Below are 25,597 nucleotides of genomic sequence, written 5' to 3' on the forward strand. Positions count from 1 at the left end.
ATCAAAACTCTTTTTTTTCCTGAAACAATGATGCTGCTTCCTAACTCAGAGCCAAAACATGACGATTTAGGGGTTGAATGATTATATTCTAATGAAGTAATGCCATTTGATTTCTGACTTGTTTAATTTCCCATTTTATATTTCTGAGTGGGCATTAAGGAATGCACAAGCTTCTCAATACATACAGAATAAAAATGAATCGACCTGCATATTGAAATTGCCAAAGCACTCAATGTCTTAAGAGGTAGCCGATCAAAAGCAGAATATTCTAATTTCCTTGAAAAGAGGGAAGAGGGTGAGGAATTTATAAAGCTCTAAAATGTTTTAATATGTGTGTGTATGTATCCTTTATGTATGTATATATACCTATATACATATATACATATATATATATATATATATATATATATATATATATATATATATTGGGCTTCCCTGGTGGCTAGTGGTAAAGAATCCGCCTGCCAATGCAGGAAACATGGGTTCAATCCCTGTGTTGGGAAGACCCCCTGAAAAAGGGAATGACAACCCATTGCAGTATTCTTGCCTGGGAAGTCCCATGGACAGAGGAGCCTGGATGGCTACAGTCCATGGCATCTCAAAAGAATCAGACTCAACTTATTGACTAAACAACAATAGTGAAATATACATACATATATATCCTATGGTTCTGTTTTCTGGAGAACAGGGACCAATATACTACCTCACGGTGTTGTTATAAAGATGCAAGGAGAAGTTCCATATGGTGCCAAAATACTGTAGGTGTTTAATAAATCTTGGTTTCTTGCCCCACTACTCCCCAACCCCTCCCCTCAAAAAAGTTTCAGCAAGTCCACACATAAGTTCGAAAGCAACTTGGCTTTGTCTTCTGGGCTTTATAGGCGAATTGGGGAAGGGGGCAGAGGGAGAGAAAGTCAAGAAGGATGGTCTCTCCCACAAGGGATGGAACTGCCCAGGACCCAAAAATTCGAGTCCAGTGTGTTATTAGCTGTCTCCTGGCCCAGATCCCAGTTCCAGCCCCGGACTGGGTGTCATTCCGCCAGAGGAGAATGTTCTATGCCCAGCTGGAGTCACTTTAAATGAGAGCTGTGGGCCTCATTTCTGGAAACCCTCTCACTTCAAACCCAGAACCAAACTGTGCTTTACCTGGGCTCTGGCATCTCAAAAGCAGATGGAGAAAAAGAATTCAAAAATAACTCCATCAGAAGAAACAGTATGAAATGAGGCTATGTTTTCCTCTGTCGCAGAATGTGATAAAAATAATGTAATACCTTAAATACCATCACTGTTCTTTATCAGAATTTCTAAGGCAGAAACTTAAACCAAAGTCAAGTAAGTTATAAAGTTGGTACTAGTCTCATAAGGTAAATTCATAGAGTCATATCTCTCAACAACCACACATATGATTCACTTTCATCTCTCTCTGGACTCCCAGACTAACTTCTACATTGGATTGAACTGATTTCTTCTGGGAAGATGTTGAATTTTATGGTTGTTGTTCAAGTAGACAAAATCACAAACTTTCACAGTCAAGCTAAGCCAGTTCAACACTTTAAACTTTGAGTGGTCTTCAAAATGCATTGAAAAAAAACTGTTTCCAAAGATATGTGTCAAATAAAGATGTAGGGTACAGGTAAACCCATACCCTATTAGAATGTAAATTGGACAGATCCTCCCGGAAAGCAGTCTGGCAACATACACCAAAAAGCAAAATGTGCATATGGTTTGATTTTATGTTTTCACTTTGAGGAAATAATCTAAAAGAAATAATAAGATAAACACACAGAGATGTATACATGAAAATTATAATTACAATGTTGATTATAAAGATAACATAATATCAGTATAATTATGATCCAAGAAGGTTAAATACATAATGATCATTCATACGGAAATATTCCACAACTACCACAAGTGAGTCACGCAGAGCTAATTTATATCTAAATTATATTAGGCAGAAAAAGGAAGACTTAGAGTGTGCTGCCATGTTGCTTTTAACAAAAATACTATCTGTATATAAAGTCTAAAATATTATATACAAAAAATTAAAAATTGTTGTCTCTGGATTGCTGGGTGAAAGGGTAGTACTATTGTTCTTTTTTTCCTTTTACTTTCAAGAGAAAAAGCCCAGTGAGTTTTATAATAAAAAAAGATAGTTATTTAAAATTTTAACTATTGAAGGTGGGAGGAGAAGGGGACAACAGAGGATGAGATGGTTGGATGGCATCACCAACTCAGTGGACATGAGTTTGAGTAAGCTCCGGGAGTTGGGTGATGGACAGGGAGGCCTGGCTTGCTTAGTCCATTGGGTCGCAAAGAATCGGACACGACTGAGCCACTGAACTGAACTGAACTGATAGATAGTACAAAATTTTGTTTTCACATATTTTAAGGAAGGTTTTTAATTTTTGAAGTTTCAGAAAACTGGTCAATAATTTTTAATGTAAGGCAGAAGCAGAAGTGAATTTTTTCAGATTCAAACAAAACAATTCTTTGAAAGCCAAGGAAAACACAAGAAAATATTTAAATGCTCAGTAATCCTGCAATTAAGAATGTAGGCTGAGATCCATGGTAATTATTGAAAAAATATGTTTGTCATTGTCTCTAAATTTGCAGAGAAGCAGAAGCAGCTTGTCAATAAATGACTCAGGTATCATGAGGATGAATTCCAAGCACTGTCTATCATTGATTCTATTATGAGCAAGTTGACAAAGCTTTTGTTATCTTCTCAGTTGGAGCGAGTTTTACATTGTAAGTTTACGTAGCAATTTCTCTCTGGGTATCTCTCCATTGATTCTCAAAACAAGTTCATCTTAAAACAAAACTCTAGCCAGAATAAGGTTTAACACATGTTCAGTGATAAAGGGAGAGCAATCATTTTTGAGGAGGGATGATGTGCATTTGTCTATCAAAACAACAAAATAAAGGGAGTAAACTGATCTTCTGTCCAAGGACTCTGTGAAAGACGCCAGACTCCTCAGTCCTCCATTATCTTCCAGACTTTGCTTAAATTCATATCCACTGAGTCAGTGCATGCATGCATGCCTGCTAAGTCGTTTTAGTCATGTCCAACTCTTTGCAACCCTATGGACTGTAGTCTGCCAGGCTCCATCTGTCCATGGGATTCTCCAGGCAATAATACTGGAATGAACTGCCATGCTCTTCTCCAGGAGATCTTCCTGACCCAGGGATCCAATCTGTGTCTCTTAAGTCTCCTGCAATGGCAGGCAGATTCTTTACTACAAGGGCCACCTGGGAAGACCCATTGAGTTGGTGATGCCATCTAACTGTCTCATCCTCTGCCACCCCCTTCTCCATTTGCCTTCAGTCTTTTCCAGCATCATGGTTTTCCTATGAGTCAGCTCTCTGCATCAGGTGGCCAAAGTATTGGAGCTTTAGCCTCAGTCCTTCAAATGAATTTTCAGGGCTGGTTTCCTTTAGGATTGACTGATTTGATCTCTTTGCAATCCAAGAGACTCTCAAGAATCTTCTCCAGCACCATGATCCAAAAGCCTCAATTCTTCTGTGCCCAGCCTTCTTTATGGTCCAATTCTCACATCCGTACATGACTACTGGAAAAACCATAGCTTTGACTATACAGACCTTTGTGGGCAAAGTGATGTCTTTGTTTTTTAATATGCTGTATAGACTTATCATAGCTTTCTTTTCAAGGAGCAAGGGTAGGGGCTTTAGAAATAGCTGAGGAAAGAATAACAGCCAAAGGCAAGGGAGAAAAAGAAAGATACATGCCTATTTAGCAACTAGTATAAAATTATTTCCATATTTCAATCATGCTGCATCCCCCTGGAATCTTTGGAAGCAGCTGGCATTGGGATTAGTTCTAGACATGATGCACTAAATCAGGGTTTCTCTACATGCACTCTCTTAAGCTAGCAGCTCTAAAAGATGGGCATTTTTGCTGCCCCCTCCCAGGACATTTGGCTACTTATGGGGACATTTTTAATTGTCACAACTGGGGGAGGGAGCTACAGCATTTAGCAGGTAGAGACTAGGAACAGTGCTGACCATTCTACAGCCCCATGATAAACAATTATCTGACCTGAAATGTCAATAGCGCCAAAGTCAAGAAACACTGCCTTAAGCATTGTATACAAAAGCTATAATAAAGTTTTTTAATAATATTCCTTGAATGGGTTCATTTGATACTTTCAAAATTTGGCACTTCTCAAAATGATGAGTAAAATGATGGCCATTTCAAATTATTTTTGCTCCTGGAAATTTTCAGCCATTTCTGGAATTCTATAATTCCAGACATGACATCATCTTTTAATGATTTTCATTCTCTAGATCTGCAGAAGGCAAATTCATGGAAAGATGTCAGTCTTTTAATACAGCAGGGGTCTAAATGAAAAATAAGGCATGAAACGGCAACTTTCAACATGAGCAAAAATTTGAAACTGCCTACCATGCATTTCTTCTACAAAAGCTTACAAGGTCGCACAACAATGTGAATGTACTTAATGCTATTGAATTGTACATTTAAAAATGGTTAAAGTGGTAAATAGAAATCATAGAAAACAAACGTATGGTTACCAAAGGGAAAAAAGGAGGATAAATTCGGTGTTTGGGATTAACATATTCATACTACTATATATATAATAGATAACCAACAAGGACTAAGCTATACACCTGAAATGGTAACACAGCATTGTTAATCAGCTATACTTAATTTTTTTTTTTTTCAAAAAGGGCTCTTTCTTTCACCTTCTGAGATGGCCCACACTCTATATGTAAAGTGTATTTCTCTCTAAGTAAATCCAATTCTTACCTACCAAAAAAAAAAAAAAAAAGAAAGAAAGAAAGAAATAATAAGAACCTACATTCCCTTTCTTCTTCTTTCTCAGGAATTCTTATTCTTGGGATTTTTTGTATTACCACCACTATTACTGGTCCACAGAAATATCTCTTCTGAATTACTGAAACATATTTATACAAATTATTCACTAATCATCTGTGATTATATGTGTGTATGTGTGTCTCTTCAATTTTTAATTTTTTTTTAATTTTAGAGAATTCCCTAGAAGTCCAGTGGTTAATATTCTGTGCTTCCAATGCATTGGGTGCAAGTTTGACCCCTGGTCTAGGAACTATGGTCTTCCCAGAAAGCTCAGTTGATAAAGAATCTGCCTGCAGTGCAGGAGACTCAGGTTCAGTCCCTGGGTCTGGAAGATCCCCTGGAGAAGGAAACAGCAACCCACTCTAGGATTCTTGCCTGGAAAATCCCATGGACTGAGGAACCTGGTGACCTACAGTCCATGGGGTCTCAAGAGTAGGACACGATTAGCAACTAAACCACCGCCATCTGGGAACTAAGATCCCACAAGATGCATAGTATGGCCAAAAAAAAAAATACAACACAAAACAAAAAAAGTTAAATTTTAAGTTGTATATAGTTTACCACACACAAACACAAACACCTACAAGGAAAGTCTAGTAGGACAGTAAGTCCATGGAATGAAAGTTCTCAAGATGAGTCTCTTTCTAGAATTATGCGAATGTATTAAAATCTGAATCCATGCTAGAATCTCAGTACCACCACCTCTCCTTAAGTCTGATGGACTGTGCATACTTATGCCAAAATGGTCAGTGTGTTGGACGTCTCTAGAGCCTTTTTTTCCTGTCCTCTTGGCTCTACTGTTTTACTGTGGGTTGTTGTTCAGGAACCACTTTGGGTAGCCCCTCAGCCCCTCTCCGTAGCCATGCCACCACTTGTCACTTTCTGCCCTAGGGCTTCTCTGCTGCTACTGTACTGCCTGGGACACCATTCTGCCCCAGCCATCCTGACGCACGCACGATGTGCAAGTATGAGGGCATTAACATCACCTGGGAAATCAGGTAACTTTAAGGCACATTCTACATGACTGATTAGAAGGTCCCCAGCATACAGTCTATTTATATCTATGTTGTTGTTGTTTAGTCACTAAGTTGTGTCCAACTCTTTTGCAACCTCATGAACAAGTCCACCAGGCTTTTCTGTCCATGGGATTTTCCAGGCAAGAATACTGGAGTGGGTTGCCATTTCCTTCTCCAGGGGATCGTCCCTGCCCAGGGGTCGAACCCACGTCTCCTGCATTGGTAAGTGTATTCTTTACCACTGAGCCACCTTGTATATGCAGCATAAAGTCTCTCTGGAAGAATCCCTAAAGAACTACTGACAGGGATTTTCCTACAGCGGTTAGGACTTCCCGCCATCACTGCTGAGGGCTTGGGTTTGATCCCTGGTCAGACAACTAAGACCTCACAAGCCACATGGTACAACCAAAAATAGAAATAAAAGAACGAGTGGCATTGCTGTTTTCAGGAAATGAAACTGGGTGGCTGAAGAAGGATGGGATGAAGAGAGAATTTTCAGTGAACATTCTTTTATGTCTTTTGAATTTTGAATCATGTAAACATAGTGGCTATTTAAGAATAAAACAGAATCTAAATTTAAATAAAATCATTAATGTGAGAACATCTTATTTGATGTAAGAATAAGAAGACCTAAATATCCAGATTGATTCCAGTCCTATAGATTGGGGGGAAAAACAGATTAGTTGTGGCAAGGTTGTCACATTAAGAAATTACCTTAAAAAGTCAAGCCTGTCATAGATTATCTGCTCATAAATGGGGCTTTTATAGAGGAAATAGCACTTTTAGTTCAGAAAGCAATCATCATATTATGTTGGTCACGTTTTAGACAGTACATGTCAGAAATGTTGGAATGAAACTTCTGGTTAGAAGATATTTCTGGTGACTTCAAATTGATTATATATCAAAAGTAAAGGAAAGGTATGTACCGTACATACATCAGACTACTAAACTAACTGACAAAGGCATTTTACTTTTCTGTGATATTTTAACAATAACCTTGGTCTAGAAGCACATTCAGGTGAATCCAGACAAATTCTGTGAGATCATTTCAGAGGAAGAATTCCTTGATTTTGTCAGATTTCTCAAAATGGCCCCACCTGCTTCTAGTTATATCAAACTTAGGCTACAAAACAGATTTTCATATCAAAAATCTGGAAATTTTGTGTACCCTCACTAAGTCTATTATAAACACAGTGACTTCCTTAAGTGATGGTTTTTGCTACATTTGAAACAAGCATGAGAGATAAAAAACCTGTTTTATAGGAAGATTAATCCATGACATTTCCTATAATCAGTTCACCTAGTGAATTTAATTTTCTATTCACATAATCTGGATTTACAATGAAAACTTTCAGGAATATTTTTGTGCATAATACATAGTTATGATACCAACCCGGGTTCTTGGTCTTCCCCAAGCAAGAGACATTGACTACAGGCCAGACTAGAAATTCAGGTAAGACATTACTGCGGCTGCTGCACCAGCTGCAGGAGGGAGCAAAAACAACTAATAGGGTCCCTTCTCACTCCCCCTTGTTGTTTAATCGCTAAGCTGTATTCAACTTTTTCTGACCCCGTGGACTGCAGCACACAAGGCTTCCCTGTCCTTCCCTGTCTCCCAGAGATTGCTCAAATTCATGTCCACTGAGTCAGTGATGCTATCTAATCATCTCATCCTCTGTCTCCCTCTTCTTTTGCCATCGATCTTTCCAGCATCAGGGTCTTTCCCAATGAGTCAGCTCTCCGCATCAGGTGGCCAAAGTATTGGAGATTCAGCTTCAGCATCAGTCCTTCCAATGAATATTCAGGGTTGATTTCCTTTAGGATGGACTGGTTGGATCTCCTTGCAGTCCAGGGGACTCTCAAGAGTCTTCTCCAGCACCACAGTTTGAAAGCACCACATCTTTGGCACTCAGCCTTCTTTACGGTCTAACTCTCACATCGGTACATGACTACTTTCCCCTCTTGGTGTTTCTTATGTGAGGTGAGGAGAGGGGTGTATCCAAAAGGTCAGGCTGGTGGTTTAGGTAGCTTGCCCACACCTTTGTGGTGTTGAGTGCAGGGGTCAAGCATAGTACCCTGCTTTTGCTCCTATATTCAGTTTTTGTTCCTGGCTCTTCAGAAGTGGCAGCTGGATTTTTTTTTTTTTTTTTTTTTTATCTTTTGGTCCAGAATCTGCCCCAACTGTGCTTGTTATTTTTAGTCCCGCAGCTTCTCTGTATTTTGTTGCCCAGGTGCAAGCATGGCAGCACTGCAGTGAAGCGTCCCACGTCCCAGCCTGTCTCAGTGATAGTATTTGATGCTACTTTAGATAATCTTGCTAACTCCAATTCTTCCATTTTCATACATGGGAAAACTGAGGCTAGAAGATGGATTTGGCTTGCCTTCCTCCCACAGTATGACAACACAAGAAAACACATACAGGTCCTCAACCTCTATTCTGTCTATGCAGAAACGGTGCTTCTCATTTGCACAGGGAAAAACTATGAGCTGTGTTCTCCCTACTTTCTTTCTGTGCTTCATTGACTACATAGGGATTTATGCTTGATAAGATTACAAAATCAAATATGAGTTGGATCAAACTAAGGAAAATGATAAAACTAGGTATTTTTAAGCATAACAGCAAAGCAAAGGAACTACTATGCAATGTGACTACTTTAAAAATTATTCTGTTGGTTGCCATCCCAATGTTTACTCACAATAATTCATGGGAATTACTATCACATGTTAGGAGAAAGTATAATTAAGTTTGCCTGCTAGCATTGCACTACATAATAATAATCTGTTTATTCAGAAGCTCCACTTTGTCTTCCAAAGGTTGATTCAGGAGCTTCTTAATCTGACAAGATATGTTTTATTATGCTTTCCTTTGTAATGAATATTGGAATAGTTAATACAGCGACTGATTCTTTATTGAAAACAATATATTACCGAGAAAAACTTTTACTCCTTCTGAGAAAGCAATCTTCCAGTTCCAGTGTGGGCATATTAACCATCTAAATTTGATCTTCTCATGAAACTAACTTTTAATTGTCTTTAACAATACATGCTAGGTCTTATACTAGAGAAAAAAATAAGGTGACTATTTTAAGCTAAATACTTATTAAGTAGCAAAAGCAATGAACTTCACTTAGTTTGTATTTAATAGGCCTTATATTTACTGAAGCCTGAAACTCTGGTTATTACTACTTATATAACACTGAACTTGGGGCTTGCATAAAGACATGATAGAGGTGACATTAACCAAATTAAATAGAGAAAACGTCTCATGAGAGATTATCTATTCATCATCAAGGGATATTTTAGAACTCCCTAGAGATTTTTAATATTAAGGTTAGCTTCTGGGGTAATTCAGAAAAACTTCCTTAGAATTTTGAAGATGAACCATTCAATTTTGAAACATCAATTTCCCTTCCTGTAACTGAGGTTATTATGGAAGAAGACATTTTTAGTCCCACATATGTAGCTTCCGGACCCTGTAACAAATGTTTTCTTTCTTTACCACTCAAAACATCCATAGTTTTCCTGGGAACAGTAAGTGATTTTTTTGTTTTTGTTTTTTATAAAAAAAATAATATATATTTTTAAATTCCAAAGTAGTCAAGGCATTGTTTGGGCAAAGAAATCAACCAGTTCAACCCAAATTAAATCAATGATAGCATGTAAACAAAAACAGAATCCTGGGTGATGATATTTAATTATTTAACCCATCATTTAATAACTTCATTGGTTTGAGTGCCAAAATATGAATCTATATTTTCAACTTGAACCCAGATCTAACTTATTCTCAATCCAACCTTGAACAGGGCCAGATTAAATACCAAAGGGCTATTTCAAGGCTAGTCCGCTAGTGTCCATTTTAAGGAGTGAAGAATCTGGACTGTTTTTTTCTCCCAAACTCACCTGAAGCATTTTTAAAGTATAAACACATCTTATCCATGAACTTGTTCAAAACATCCTTCTGCTTGTGCTTCTCAGCAGCAGACAATTCCCCCTGGAACTACTCTGAACATGTTCAACACGATGGACCTGCCAATACACGGAATGAAAAATGTCAGACTGACCCTCCAGTTGGAATCGATCTGTTCTTTTCAACTTTGAAGTTTGAAGAGTTCTTTGTCATTTTCACTCACTCTGCAGGTATGGAATTCTCTCGTAACAGTTTATGGGGTCGAAGCTTTGGTGGATGTGCAGTATTCGATTTCTCTTCCTACTTGCAGGAATGCAAGGCCTGAATATGACTTACAGCCCAGGCAGTGACCAAAATGACAACATGTAGGAAAGAGTAAATTGACTGACCCCGAAGCTAAGTATCTGTCTCAGAGATTTACGGTAGGGACTTTAAAGAGATACCCAGGAGCCAAGAAGTACTGCTGGATTTCTTGAACTCATGGTGTTCTTCCTTTCAACCTACCTAAGAAACTAGAATTAAACCACTGCCTCATATCCTCTTCTACTACAGAAATGGTGGCAATGGTATTTATGCCATTAGTTCTTCACATCAATAATTGTCATAGAAACATTACACCGATATCCTTAGACTTCTATGGTACATTTTACCAGAAACGTGTGAAGACGGTTGAAGAAATCTAACTAAAAGAAGAACCGCTAGCCTATGTGTGATAAAAGCTCACTTTTTTTAATCCATTTTATTGTGATATAATTGACACACAGCACTGTGTAAGTTTAAGGTGTATAGCATAAAGATTTGACCTTCATATATTGTGAAATGATGTCCACAAGAAATGTAGTTCACATCCATCATTTCATACAGACAAAAAAAGAGGCAAAAAATGTTATTTTGATCATAATGAGAGCCCTTTGGATCTTTCCTAAAGGCCCTTGACAAGAGGAAAAGGGAAGAATCTTTAGGTGATGCAGAAAAAAATTGATGAGGCCAAGCAAAGAATTTGGGCTCAAAAAAATTGCATGCCCTTTGGGAGCTATACAAACTTGAGTTATTCAAGTCTTTCTGGCTCTCAATTTTATCATTTACACAATGAAAAATTAAATGACATCTAATTTCCATCTCAATTTTAAAACTCAGATTCTATGATGAGATATGTCAGTAAAAAGTGAATATTAGTTACTTCCCAAAATTATTTTTTAAATTACCACATTTCAGAAAGTACTACATTAAACATTTTGCATAAGGATTTGTTTTTTCATATTTAACCCTAAGCAACACTTGAGGAGGCATTTGACCAAGACTATCAAACACATTTTTTCATAGGGTGACCAGCAGTTAAAACAGGACTCTCAGTTTTGCAACTCAGAGGCCCGTGTCCCAGGAATCCCCTAGGGCACAGGTAAGCTAGATCACCCTATGTCATGATCACCCTATATTAGTCCCTCTTTTCCAACCCCTCTGCAGCTCCTTCCTCCTACAAGAATCAGTCTCTTCAATTGACAGATTCAGTCCCAACCAGTTACTGATTCAGTCCCAGCCAAGAAAACCTTCTATAAGGAACTGTAATTGAGAATTGTCTTGGTTCTGTTTCTCAGGCCCCATTTAATAAGCCTGGGAGAGCCTTGGCCAGCTGCTTGCCTACTGAGAACTTATTCTTGTATTGGTGGGAAATCCTGCTATAATAATCTGACCTCTCATCCACAGCCTTGACAACTTGCCATGCCCTTCTCCCACTTCCATGTGGGAGCAGTACCTGCTCCCTTGATGCAGGTATACAGTACCTGTATGCCTTGATGAAGATCTGAGTCCTTTTTTTGAAGTGATTTAACTTTCCACCTAAGAGCTTCCCTGATGGCTCAGTAGTAAAGAACCTACCTGCAGTGCAGGAGACTCAGGTTTGACCCCTGCAAGATCCCCTGGAGAAGGAAATGGAAACCTACTCCACCCATTCCAGTATCCAGTATGGATGTGAGAGTTGGACTGAAGAAAGCTGAGCACTGAAGAATTGATGTCTTTGAACTGTGGTGTTGGAGAAGACTCTTGAGAGTCCCTTGGGCTGCAAGGAGATCCAACCAATCAATCCAAAAAGGAAATCAGTCCTGAATATTCATTGGAAGGACTGATGCTAAAGTTGAAACTCCAATACTTTGGCCACCTGTTGTGAAGAACTGACTCATTGAAAAGACCCTGATGCTGGGAAAGATTGAAGGTGGGAGGAGAAGGGGATGACAGAGGATGAAATGTTTGGATGGCATTACCAACTCAATGGACATGAGTTTGATCAAACACTGGGAGTTGGTGATGGACAGGGAAGCCTGGCATGCTGCAGTCCATGGGGTCTCAAAGAGTCAGACATGACTGAGGAACTGAACTGAACTGACCAGTATTCTTGCATGGAAAATCCCATAGAAAATCCTACTTTCTGGTAGTTGCTTGGCCTGTGGAAGCATCATTGCAAACTTCACATGCCATTCTCCCTGCGTGCATGGGACCAAATCCCCCCATTTCATAAGGTCACCAATTATATGAGATTATGGGCTGCCTTAATGACTTCATTTTAACTTATTACCTCTGTAAAGACCTTGTCTTCAAATAAGGTCACATTCTGAAAGACTACTAGGGTTAAGATTTCAACATATCTTTTTAGGGGGCACAATTTAATCCACAGCACATGGCTTGAACATTTGTCACAAGTCATAGAACTGTGCACTCAAAATGTGTGCCATATACTATAAAGTCAATTGTAGAAAAGCTTGACATCGATGAAAATTTGTGTTGTTGTCATTGAGAGTTATGTTTTATTCAGTGGGAATTTGTAGGGCCTCAAACCCAGGAGGCAGCATCTCATGTAACCCTGAGAGACTGCTTCAAGGAGGTGAAGGGAACAGGAGTTTTGCAACAAAAGGCAGAGAGTCTAAACATCAAAAGATTATTGTTAATTAAAGAAGATCAGATATGTCAGGCTAAGAAATTTAGCGCTTTTCTATACATGGGAAGATGCAGAAGTCTGGGCTCACTGATATCATTTCTTTGATAAGCACCTCAGCTATCTGAAGTCAGTATCCTGTGTTTTCACATTGTGAGCATCCTCAGGGGAAATCTGACATGTAAAATGCATATTAGAGAAGAGAAATCGCCCTCTGTCTCTGAATACAATAGTGCATTATAAGGCAAACCTTGATTTTGTCCTGCATTTTCCCCAACTATATTAAACCCAGCATATTAAACTCAGCAAATAGATAACTCTTCTCCCATTCTTCCTCATGCAAGAAATTAACCAGCTCCTACTGAATGTTGCTTATACCTTACATAATTCAAGTGATTTCTTAATGAAGAACTGATTTTTTAAATATAAGGATATGAATACAGAGTGGCAAAAATTTAGGATTCCAAGTGATTTTAAAACTTATTACTTTGGTCTTGTCAGTGGAGTGCAGTGTTGAAGAGTATATTTTTTCAGTGGGATGAAATCTCACACTGTAATAAATTGATATCAACTTTATAAACCAAAGACTTGTAAAGTGAAAAACTATCGTAAAGGTCAAAAAGAATACCCTCGTTTTTGGAGATATGGAGAGGTTTGTGCTGTGCCCAAGATCACACAGCTAGAGACTGGAAACCACATTTCCTGAAACTCAACTCAGAACCTTTCCAAGCTCCGGCTCTGTCTACACTCAGTTCTTGCTATTTTCCGTGTGAAATGCAAAAGAGAGAAAGAAGAGTCTAACACAACTACCACAGGAAAGGGAGGACAAAATTTCATGTCCAAGAAAGTAAAGCTCTAATTGCTTTGTTCATGGCAAATAGATGGGGAAACAGTGGATGACTTTATTTTGGGGGGCTCCAAAATCACTGCAGATGGTGATTGCAGCCATGAAATTAAAAGGGGCTTCCTCTTGGAAGGAGTTATGACCAACCTAGGCAGCATATTAAAAAGCAGAGACACTACTTTATCAACAAAGGTCTGTCTAGTCAAGGCTATGGTTTTTCCAGTGGTCATGTATGGATGTGAGAGTTGGGACTATAAAGAAAGCTGAGTGCTGAAGAATTGAGGCTTTTGAGCTGTGGTGTTGGAGAAGACTCTTGAGAGTCCCTTGGACTGCAAGAAGATCCAACCAGTCCATCCTAAAGGAGATCAGTCCTGGGTGTTCATTGGAAGGACTGATGCTGAAGCTGAAGTTCCAATATTTTGGCCACCTGATGTGAAGAGCTGACTCATTTGAAAAGACCCTGATGTTGGGAAAGACTGAAGGCAGGAGGAGAAGGGGACGACAGAGAATGAGATGGTTGGATGGCATCACCGACTCAAAGGACATGAGTTTGGGTAAACTCTAGGAGTAAACAGGGAGGCCTGGAGTGCTGCGGTTCATGGGGTGGCAAAGAGTCGACACGACTGAGCAACTGAACTGAACTGAATTGCTTTGTATGTTAAAAATGCAAGAATAAAAAAACCAAAATTCAATAAATTGTCTTATTATGTTTTTATTGTGGATATGCAGTTTTTCCCGAAATTTCTGTCATGAGGAGTTGATGTGTAAAGGCTTGAAAAATACAGATAATTCTGTCTTAAATGGTGCTACATCTACAATTTAAGTATATTTGTAAGAGTTCATACATGTACATGCATGCATGCCCAGTTGTGTGGGACTCTGTGACCCCATGGACTGTAGTCTGCCAGGCTTCTCTGTCCGCAGAATTTTCCAGGCAAGAATACTGGAGTGGTTGCCATTTCCTCCTCCAGGGAATCTTCCTGACCCAGGGACTGAACCCCTGTCTCCTGTGAGTCTCCTGCGTTTCAGACAGATTCTTTACTGGACTGGTTAATTAAAATACACTCTTATTTCTCTTAGATTGATAGAAAGTTTTTTGCTTTAAACCTAGTGAAGACATAGAGAAAGAATGTCATAATCATTTACTACTTAAAGCAAAGTGAAATTATTTTGCTTCATTAAATAATATTTTTAACCAAAGAGGCATAGTTACTGCAAAATAAATTATCTGAAGATCTAGTAATTTGAGATGTGATCTCTATGTGATTCATATATCACACACACACAGATATATTTGTATTCATTCTTTCATTTCTTAATTCATTTATTCAACAAAAATTTGTTGAGCACTTATTATGGGCCTGTCTCTCTACCACTAGGTTTAAAACATAAAAATACAAAATGTTCTTTCTGTTTCCTTATCAGAAATAGTTACTTAGATGGTAACAACTGTTAGAACAAGATAACTCCAGGCCATCTGTCAAATGTTTACCATTATCAAAAGTCTTCCTGGAGGGAGTTGCTACTTTGGCTCACCTTACCAGCAGTAATTTAATTTTTCCAAGTTTCAAAGTGTTCTAAATGCCTCAGACACAGCAGAGAAATAAAATAAGATCCCTGACTCTGGTAAGTTTACATGCCATTGGAAGAAACAAACAAACAAAAAAAACAAATAAATATATAACATAACATCAAGTAGTTCAGAGTTCAAGAAGAACAATGAGTGTAGTAGAAAGACAGGGAGAATGTGGTATGCTGGGGTGGAGGGGGGGGCGACTTGTCAGGGGGCACTGCTATTCAAATAAGATGGTCCAGAAAGTCCTTTCTGAATAGATGACATTTGTACAGAGACCCAAATAAAATAAAAGCAAGGCTGTATATATCTTGGGGGAAAGCTGTTTAGTCAAAGGAAACAGCAAAGGCAAAAATGTGATAGAAACATATTTAGTATATTAAAGCAAGGAGATGAGTTACAGCAAGGAGACCAGTGTGGCCAGCTTTCATGGAAAGGGGGAACGTGAGAGAAAATGACTAAGAAATGTAGACCTTTGTCTTTGCATTTTAGAGTCACTGTGATGTGAGTGTTCTGGAGGGTTCTGGAATAAGAAAGGGCACAATCTGATTGGCTTGCTTTGTTTTCTGTATGCAAATTAGGCTCTAGGAGAACAAGAGTAGGAGATGAGTTGTAAGGCTTTTTGGTGGCTGTCCAGGTGAAAGCTTGGACAAGGTTGATAATGATGAAGTATGGCTGAATTTTTGACATATTTTGGAAGTAGAGCTAAAGGATTTACTAGAGTATTCTGGGTATAAGGAAAAGAAATGTGACAGTTGGGGCTGAGTAACCGAGTAAATGGTGGTATCTATCACTGAAATGGGCAAAACTGGAAAGAGGAAGACATCAGGGTCCAGCTCAAGGGCATTGGTAAGTTTGAGATGCCCACTAGACATCTAAATGGAGATGTCAAATAGTTCCACACTTGAGTCTGGAGTTCAGGGAAAACTCACAGCTAGAAATAAAGATTCAGGAACCACCATCCTATTGACAATTTTTAAAACCACAGGATTGCATGAGAGCAACTAAGAAAGGCGTGTCAATTGGAAAAGAGGAGGGCCAAAGACTGAATCCTCAACATTTTATAGACCTGAAAGAGGAGGAGGAGTCTGACAAGGAATGGCCAAAGGAGAATCAGGAAACCTGGAGAATGTGGGATTCAGGAAAACAGCAGAAGAAAATGTATCAAGATGGAAAAAATGATCAATTGAGTCAAAAGTGTTGAGAGAACAAGGTAAGGACTAAACGCTGATCACATGGAGATGAAGATGGGGCTAAGACCTTGACAACTCAGCCGGTATTAGTGATCTCCATGAATACTAGCAGTGAATCCTGAATAAAGTAAGTGGGAGAGGGAACGGAAGGTAATGATAATGTAGCCAACACGTAGTAGAAATATTTGCCAAGAGTTGCTCAGGGGGGCGCCAGTAGTAAAGAACTGTCTGCCAATACAAGAGACATAAGAGATGTGGGTTCAATCCCTGGGTCAGGAAGATCTCCTGGAGGAGGGGATGGCAAACCACTTCAGTACTCTTGCCTGAAGAATCATCCCCAAACCATAGCCAGACCCATGGAAAAATTATCTTCCATGAAACCGGCCCTGGTGCCAAAAACGTTGGGGACCACTGCAAGAACAGAGATCGGTGGTAGGAACTAGAGGAGAAACCCTTTCATATAGTCAGATTTTCTAGTTATAACTATAAAATAGCTTCTGCCCTACAAACAATTTCATGTTGCTGGGAGTTTCTACATACACAGGCCTTTTCTTAAACTATAAATTTTAATTTTCTTATTGGCTATGGTAAAATAAATTTGAGTTCAGGATGCACTTTTGATATCTGCAAATGTTCAGCAGGAAAAACTGCTGAGAAATGTAAAGCAATATTTAGTTTCATTTAAGCCACCCAGCCAACTCCAGGAGTTGGTGATGGACAGGGAAGCCTGGTGTGCTGCAGTCCATGGGGTCACAAAGAGTTGGACACGACTGAGCAACTGAACTGAACTGAAAGCCACCCAGCATCTGAGAGTTCTTCTGAATTTCCCAGAGGATATAACCATGTACATGCACACCAAAACTCAATAAATACTAGTTAGATTGAATTTGACACCACCAAATTCAGAGAAATTAAGGGTTAAAGAAATACCAAAACAAAATAACTGAGGTTGCCTGCAGATGAAGATTCTGCCAAGAAATCTTAAAGACCACTTTCATAAAATGTGGTACAAAGTTGAAGCAATTATGTGGGCAATTTGGATAAGATACATCAAAATAAAATTTGGGAAAGCTAGATAAAGCTGGACAAATTAATCAAATCACCCAACTGAAAGAGCGATGGATGGGGGCAATTTCTCATATTCTTATTTTATCCCTTGTGTTTTATATAACAGAAATAAGGACTGAGCTCTTTCCAAAATGTTATATTAATTCTCCCTGTAATCATTAGAGATTTTTTTCCCCCTGAGTTGGGCAGTATTCACAAGATCATTTCCTTTAGTTAGAATGATTTTGACTGTATGCTCTGGGTCAAACATCTCTTCACTGTGCACTCAAGACTCCATCCTCAGGAGAGGAGAGACAGCCTCATGTCTCCAGAGTGAGACCACCCCTCCCTGCCCTTCATACATGATTCAGGAGGCCTGAATTATGGGCTAATTATATGGGTCAACTCAAGAAGCTCTAACTCCTAAGTGACCTTCATTGCTTCTAACCACCCCCATCTTGTCATATCCCTGGCTCTGTTCCAGTCCCTGACTCTGTCCTGAAACTCTTCTGCGTGCCCTCTGGGACTCGAGCCAGACATCCTCAAAACATCCAATCACTTCAACTCTCCTCTGGGGCTTTACTGCCCTTCCTAAAGAAAGAGAAAGAAAGAAAGAGAAGTTGCTCAGTCATGTCCGACTCTTTGCCACCCCATGGACTGTAGCTGACCAGGCTCCTCCACCCTTGGGATTTTCCAGACAAGAACACCGGAGTGGGTTGCCATTTCCTTCTCCAGGACTGCCCTTTCTAGTCCAACAGATAACTGGATTGCCCCAAGGGCAAGCTGACCCTCAAATCCCCTCAAGAGGTGGTGACTTTCTCCCCCCACCTCATACCCTGAGCAGGGAGCTAAAGAAAAGTCTTCCTGGGTTTTCACTTCTATGCCAGTCTATTCTTCTTAAAGACCTAGCTTTGCATTCCTCTTGTATCTCAAAAACCTTAGCATCCAGCTCACTGCCTTTCCCTCTCCATTTCTCTTTTTTTTAATATTTACTCATTTGTCTGAGTTGGTCTTAGTTACAGCATGTGGGATCTTTAGTTTCAGCATGTAGGATCTAGTCCCCTGACCAGGGATCAAACCCAGGCCCCCATGCCTTAGGAGTGTGGAGTCTTAGCCACTGGACCAGTAGGGAAGTCCTGGTCCCAGTGATATCTTTATTCATATTAATGACGTTCCCAGTAGCCCAACTCTTCGCTCATGAAATGCCTCTCCGCCATAATCTTGATCTGAACAGTTGCTCAATCACAGACTCCCCTGGTCATAACACAGATCCTGTCAAAATGAATAAATGCAACTCCTCCTTAACCTCAATTTCAAAAATTCTATTCTCTAACAAACAACTATCCTGCTGCTCCAATAAAAAAAAAAAAAACTTCATTCCTTTAACTCCGCCCCCTTTCCACTCACATTTCTCAGGTCTTCCTTTTCCCTTTGACCCAAACTTAAACACCATGTCAGTCATTGTAAACCCTCCCCAGTGAACACTCTCAATCTCTTGCTCCACTTGATCTCTGCAACTAAATGGGGCAAGAGTAAAATGCAGGGCGTGGGGAGGACATGCTGGTTGGTCTCATTTTAAATTCATGGCTTCCGATTTCAAGTGGTCTCTGTTCCTGCCCCCAAATTATGCCACATTCCCTTAGAACACCTACTCTGTCACTTACTAAATGACCATAAGATACCTTCTCCTCTATCCTGGACTTTCCTGGTCACTCAGATGGTAAAGAAGCTGCCAGCAATATAGGAAATGGGGGTTCGATTCCTGGGTTGGGAAGATCCCCTGGAGAAGGAAATGGCAACCTACTCTGGTATTCTTGCCTAGAGAATTCCATTTACAGAGGGTCCATGCGGTCACAAAGAGTCGGACATGACTGAAGCACCTAACACTTTCTTTCCTCTATCCTGAATCTTTGATGACATTGTTCCAACCTTTCATCACACTCTCAAATAATACACTTTCTTTTCACTTCACTGAGAATATTCAGATCATCAGATGAGAACTTCCTCAAGTTGACCTACCTACCTTCATTGGCCCCCACACACTATAATTTTCTCCTGTTACTATGATCAGTGATCCTGAGAGAGTGGTCCCCTGCACAGTAGCATCAGTATCACCTGGGATATTAGGAATGTAAATTCTCAGATGGACTCAGACCTACTGAATCAGAAACTCTGGAGGTGGAGCCTAGCAATCTGTATTTTACCAAGTCCTTGGAGTGACTTTGGCACATGCTAAAGCTTAAGAGCCATCTGGGAAACATTTTGCTTAAAAGTCCTCCCCCAGAAACTGTTTTTAAATTTTAGGGGATAAGAGATGGACAGCAGAAGGTGTAAAAACTCCTCTAAGTGATTCTAATGGGAAGTTTTGAAAATCACTGCTATGACTCAATGGTCAACACACATACCTAAGGACAACCTTTCAATATGATCAATAGCTTCCTCTACCCTTGCCTCCTCAAAGACTTTTCTCCAGCAATTTCTTCTTCTTTCTCTCTCTCTCTCTCGCATCTTTGATTTCTTTTCTCTGCTAGAGCATTCTTATCTCCCTAAAACACTCTATTCTACCTCTTGCTAAAAAAACAAAAAAATTCTCTTGACTTTATCTCCAGTTACTGCCCTATTTTTCTATTTATCTTTATAGCAAAACATTTTTTAGAATGGGATCTTTTTGACACTTTTTGATACAAAGCACTATTGAGAGACACCTATACTAATTATTTCCAATGCATATCTTTCCATTCCCATTCTCATTAAACTCAGTCTAATCAGCTTGTTGCCCCACTATCCTAGGAAATCTGGACTGGCCAAAGACAATAATTACCTCCATGTTACTCAAGCCAATGGTAAAGTCTCAATCCTCATTGCACTTGATTTATCAGCAGAAGCTGACACTGTTGAGCCTTCTCTCCCACTGGAAACACTTCCTTCATTCTGTTTTCAGGAAACCATCTCCTCTTCTTTTATCTTTTTCCTCCCTGTCTTGCTGGCAACTCCTTCTCTGTCTCCTTTGTTGATTTCTCCTTAGTGTTAGAGTCTCCAGACCCATCTTTGGTCCCCCTTTCCTGTCTTTCCACACTCACTCCCTTGGTGATCGCATCTCATTTAATAAATGTAAAGACCATCCAACACTAACATCTACAAAATTGCTATCTCCCAGTAAGACCTTGCTTCTAAACTCAAGACTGATAAAGCCATCTAGCTGTTTACCATGACACCTCAGACTTAAGTGAACTCAACCTCAGACTCAACTGAACTGAACAGACACCTCAGACTCAACATGTCCTAAACTGATTGCTAAGCTTTCCTCCAAACGTGCTGCTCCTTCCACAGTTTTCCCCATCTCAACCAATGGCCACTTTGTCCTTCCAGCAGAAGTCATCCTTTGTTCCTTGCCTTCTCTCTTTGGTTCACACACACATACCCTATTCAGTCTGCCAGCAAATCCTGTTTGCTCTACTTTTCAAATTTATTTGGAAATTCAGCATTTTTTATCACCTTCCCTGCATCCATCTATAAACTATCATCTTTCTTGCCTGAATTAGGCAACAGCATCCTCACTGGTCTCACGAGTCCATCCTTGTCTCATCACAGTCTATTATTAATTAGCCCAGCATCCAGAGAGGTGCCTTTAGGATATCTCAGCCCTGGTCACCTTTTCACACAGAGCTCTCCAACAGTAAGAGCGAAGGACTTGACATGTCCCAACAGTGCCATCCAGTTCACCTCCAATGTTTCTGGGAACAGAGCAGGGAAAGAGGGTCTGGGGTGGAAGTGGACTGAAGACATTTGGCGTGAGCTCTGAGGCCAGATCCTGGCTGACATGAAGAGGAATAACAAGGACGTCCCGGTGATTACGGAGGAGTGATTTTGAATACAAGGTTAACAGAACTTGAAAATCTTGCCCAGTTTTAGTAATGCAATCTGTTTAGCTTTATCCAAACCCAAGTGAATCTTTAGAGATTTAATTGAGTTTCACCGCTGATGACTTAAGATTCCTATTCAAACAGGTAAAGTCTAGCAAGACAATGCCTTCACATCGCACATTTAAAGTGAATGTTATAAATGTTATAAAGCCTATAAATCATTTCAGTTGCTTAATTAGACATAAAGCCAGATCTCAGAAATGTATAGCAGAAACAACTTTAGTCTGAGATATGTGATTAGTCAGTGTTTTCTATCTGCTGGCAGTATACTGATCCTTCATTTTGTGAGTTTGTAGGCGAAAGTAATTTTAACTCAAGTAATTTTTCATGGATGAATTCTCAGCACATCAGTGCCCTTATTCTTGGCATGTGGAAAAGCCCAAAGTCCTGCATTTCTCTCAGCCTTTGGATCTATAATTTGCTTTATAATTTTCTTGCTCCCTTAGTTCATCTTCCCCTCATTGAAATTAGAAAATTTTATTCTTTTGTGAATGAAGCCCTCTTGACACCAACTTACCCTAAATGCAGGTAGATAACCCATAAATAATTTAAAGTTAAAAGAGCTGTCACTCTGAGGATTTCACTTGAATCTTGTTCTTAGAAGCATCCTTTCATGTGAGGATCTGAGCACTTTTTTACCAACATTATTGGATGATGATACCTGACAGTCTTCCTGCAGGTACCTAGGCCTGCTTTGAAAGCCTCTACCTCTGCCTTAAGCCTGCCAAGAGGACTCCATTGTTTCCAGAGAAATAAAACGATGCTTTGTAAAGTTTTTCCATTGTGGTGGGTGATATCCTTCCATTGACCCGCTGGAATGTCTTATATACTCTGGTAGAAAAGTAGGACACAATTAAAGTAGGCAGTATCTAAAGTCGACTCCCATTTCACATACCAAAATCAAGTTTACAAATATAAACTGATGTGGCACAACAATTATTCTCCTTCAATTCACAGGAGGATCCATAACTCCGCAATTTATTATAATGGGATGTGTTTACTTGGTAGAGATCTGAATGTGACAATCTGAAATGGATATTTAATATGGACCTAATTGCTCCACAGGTAAAATTAGGTGCCATTCCCTTCTCCAGGGGACCTTCCCGACTCAGGGATCGAACCCAGGTCCCCTGCATTGCAGGCAGATTCTTTACCATCTGAACCATGAGAGAAGCCCTCATAATAACTTATATTTCTTTTCTGATTAAGAAGTCACTTTTTAAAATAATTTTTATTTTTGGCTGCACTGCCAAATCTTCATTACTGAATGGGCTTTTCTCTATTTGCAGTGAGCAGAAGCCACTCTCTAGTTGCAGTGCCCAGGCTTTGCATTGCAAAACGAGAGAAGCAAAAGCTTCTCTTGTTAAGAGCACGGGCTCTAGGGCACTTGCGTTTCAGGAGTTGCAACGTGTGGGCTCAGCAGTTTCGGCTCAATAGTCATGGCACTCGGGCTTAGTTGCTCCGTGGTATGTGGAATCTTCCCGGATCAGGGCTCAAACTCATGTCTCTTGCATTGGCAGGCATATTCTTTATCACTGAGCCACCGGGAAATCCCAGTCACGTTTATTTATTGTTAGAAATGTGGAATACATGTAAATGCAAACGAGTCCCACGTGGCAGTCATGGAGATGCATCACTCAGATGCCTGTTCGAAGAAGGAATCATTGCCCAACCTCCAGGAACGTGCCTGGCTGACCACCTCCAAATGTTATCTCCTTCGGTAGGCATCCACCTCAGGTTCCCAAATGAAGTCCTGCTTATCTCAGGGCAGCCCCCAAACAGGAACCAAGTAAGGCCATGGTGGCCAAATTTATGGCAACCAAAGTCAAGGAAATGGTTGTCACTCTGCCTTCCAATACAGGGGGCATGGGTTTGCTACCTGATCAGGGAACTAGATTTCACATGCTGCAACTGAAAACCCCATGAGCCACAACTAAATAAATATTTTAAAAATAATAAATTTTAAGAACTAGCCACGGATTAGCCATCTCTGCCCAAAGCACCCCCTTCTAATGGGCTGTCTTTGCTCCTAAACTGCTGCTGGCCTGGGATAGACTGTCTACAACACAATCTGACAGTTCCCTTGCTTAATATTCCTTCCTCCCTTTTTTCCCCCACCAGTGTTAACCCCAATAATTCATTTTTTATTTGATTGAGGTCAAATAATACACATAACATAAAATTTACCTTATTAGCCCTTTTAAAGTATACAGTTAAGTATCACTCAAATTGTTGAGACTGAAATTCTGTACCCCTTTAACAACTTCCCATCCGACCCTCCCCTGACCCTGGCAAGCACGCTTCTGCTTTGTGTTTCTATGAATTCGACAACTTTAGAACAGTGTCCCCAACTTCTTGGTGCCAGGGATTGGTTTTGTGGAAGACAATTTTTCTATGGACCGAGGTAGGGGGTCGCAATGGTTTCGGGATGATTCGTACATGTTACATTTTTATGCATTTTATTTCTGTTATGATTACATCAGCTCCACCTCAAATCATTAGGCATTAGATTCTGGAAATTGGAGACCCATGTTCTAGATGACTTCATGTAAACAGAATCACACGATATTTGTCTTTTTGACAAATACAGAGTATAACATCCTCAAGGTTCAAGAATGTGTCACAATTTCAATCCTTTCTTAAGGCTGAATAATATTACATTGTATGTATTAACAATTTTGTTCATCCTTTCATTTGTTCATCCAACTCAGGTTGCTTACACCTTTTGCCTATTATAAATAAGATTGCTATAAGGGACTACCCCCAGTGGTCCAGTGGCTAACACTCCACCTTCCAATACAGGGGGCATGGGTTTGATACCTGATCAGGGAACTAGATTTCACATGCTGCAACTAAAGATCCCATGAGCCACTACTAAATAAATATTTTAAAAATAATTTTAAAATTAAATGAATAACACTGCTATGGACATGGGTACGTAAATACATCTTTGAGACATGCTTTCAATTCTTTTGGACATGTTTCTGGAAATGGAATAGCTAGATCATGTGGTAAAGATATTTTTAGGTTTCTGAGGAAATACCATATTGTTTTGCATTCCCCACGGCAAATGTTAAAGATTTTACTTCCTCCACATTCTCATCAACACTTGTTATCTTTTAATTTTATTTTTTGATAGCAGCCATCCTAATGGATTCAAGGTAGTATCATGCTGTGATTTTGATTTGCACTTCCTTAATGATTAATGATGTTGAGTACCTTTTCACATGCTTATTGGCCATTTGTACATCTTCTTTGGAGAAGTGTCTATTTAAGTCCTTTGTCCATTTTTTTTTAGTTGGATTATTTGGGGGGTTTGTGGTTGAGTTGTAGTTGTTTATATATTCTAGATATAAACCTCTTTTCAAATATAGAGTTGGGAAATATTTCCTCCCATTTCACCAGTTATCTTTTCACTTTGTTGACTGTGTCCTTTGATGCACACATGTTTTTAATTTTGATACAGTCCGATTAATCTATTTTCATTTTTGTTGGCTGTGCTTTTGGTGTTGTATCCAGGAAATCATTGTCAAATCTGACGTTATCAAGCTTTTCCTCTTTTTTATTCTAAGAGTTTCATAGTTTTAAGTCTTATATTCAGGTCTTTGATCATTTTGAGTTTAACCTTTTAGTGTGTGGTATGAGATAGGGGTCTAACTTCATTCTTTTGCATGTGGATATGAAGTATTCCTAACACCATTTGTTAAATCCTAATAGTCCTTCTGCACTCCCAACTTTGTCAGTGTCTGCTTCCCAGATAACCCAGTTAGCACATCCCTGTATCAGAGGTAGTGACTGCTAAGGTTCTGTATCTATCCTCCCAGTCCTTCACTATCTCTCCTCTTTCTCTCTCCCTACCACACACACACACACCCTCTTCATACTGCTGTATATACTGCTCTTTAAACACAATGATATGTATATGTTTCTGTTTTCATTAGATATTTTCAGCACCATTAAGTTTAAAAACTCTATAGTGACTCATTGTGTGGAGGCACCATTATATGCTTAAAGAAAGTGAAGTCGCTCAGTCGTGTCTGACTCTTTGCGACCCCATGGACTGTAGCTTACCAGGCTCCTCCTTCCATGGGATTTTCCAGGCAAGAGTACTGGAGTGTGTTGCCATTTCCTTCTCCAGGGAGTCTTCCTGACCCAGGAATCGAACTCGGGTCTCCCGCACTGTAGGCAGACGCTTTACCATCTGAGCCACCAGGGGAAGTCCTTATCTGCTTAAGCAATACATTATTTTAATGACCATATTTTAAAAGATTTCTTCTTTTTTTTTTTTGAAAACATCATGTTTCCTTTAA

At 39.5% G+C, this 25,597-nt stretch overlaps 1 protein-coding gene across 2 annotated transcripts in view; it reads left to right on the forward strand.

The window, feature by feature from the left end:
- CYYR1 (cysteine and tyrosine rich 1) overlaps window positions 1–25,597 on the forward strand; it is a 200,272-nt gene that overhangs the window by 132,167 nt on the left and 42,508 nt on the right. The window contains exon 4 of one of the 2 annotated variants that reach the window (XM_055567754.1): window positions 9,850–10,011. In XM_055567754.1, coding sequence (XP_055423729.1) covers window positions 9,850–10,011 — 162 coding nt within the window. Of the gene's footprint in view, window positions 1–9,849; window positions 10,012–25,597 lie in introns of those variants that run through there. The other variant, XM_055567756.1, reaches the window with a different exon arrangement.

This window comes from Bubalus kerabau, chromosome 2, assembly GCF_029407905.1.
Source record: "Bubalus kerabau isolate K-KA32 ecotype Philippines breed swamp buffalo chromosome 2, PCC_UOA_SB_1v2, whole genome shotgun sequence".
NCBI classification, from domain to species: Eukaryota; Metazoa; Chordata; class Mammalia; order Artiodactyla; family Bovidae; genus Bubalus; species Bubalus kerabau.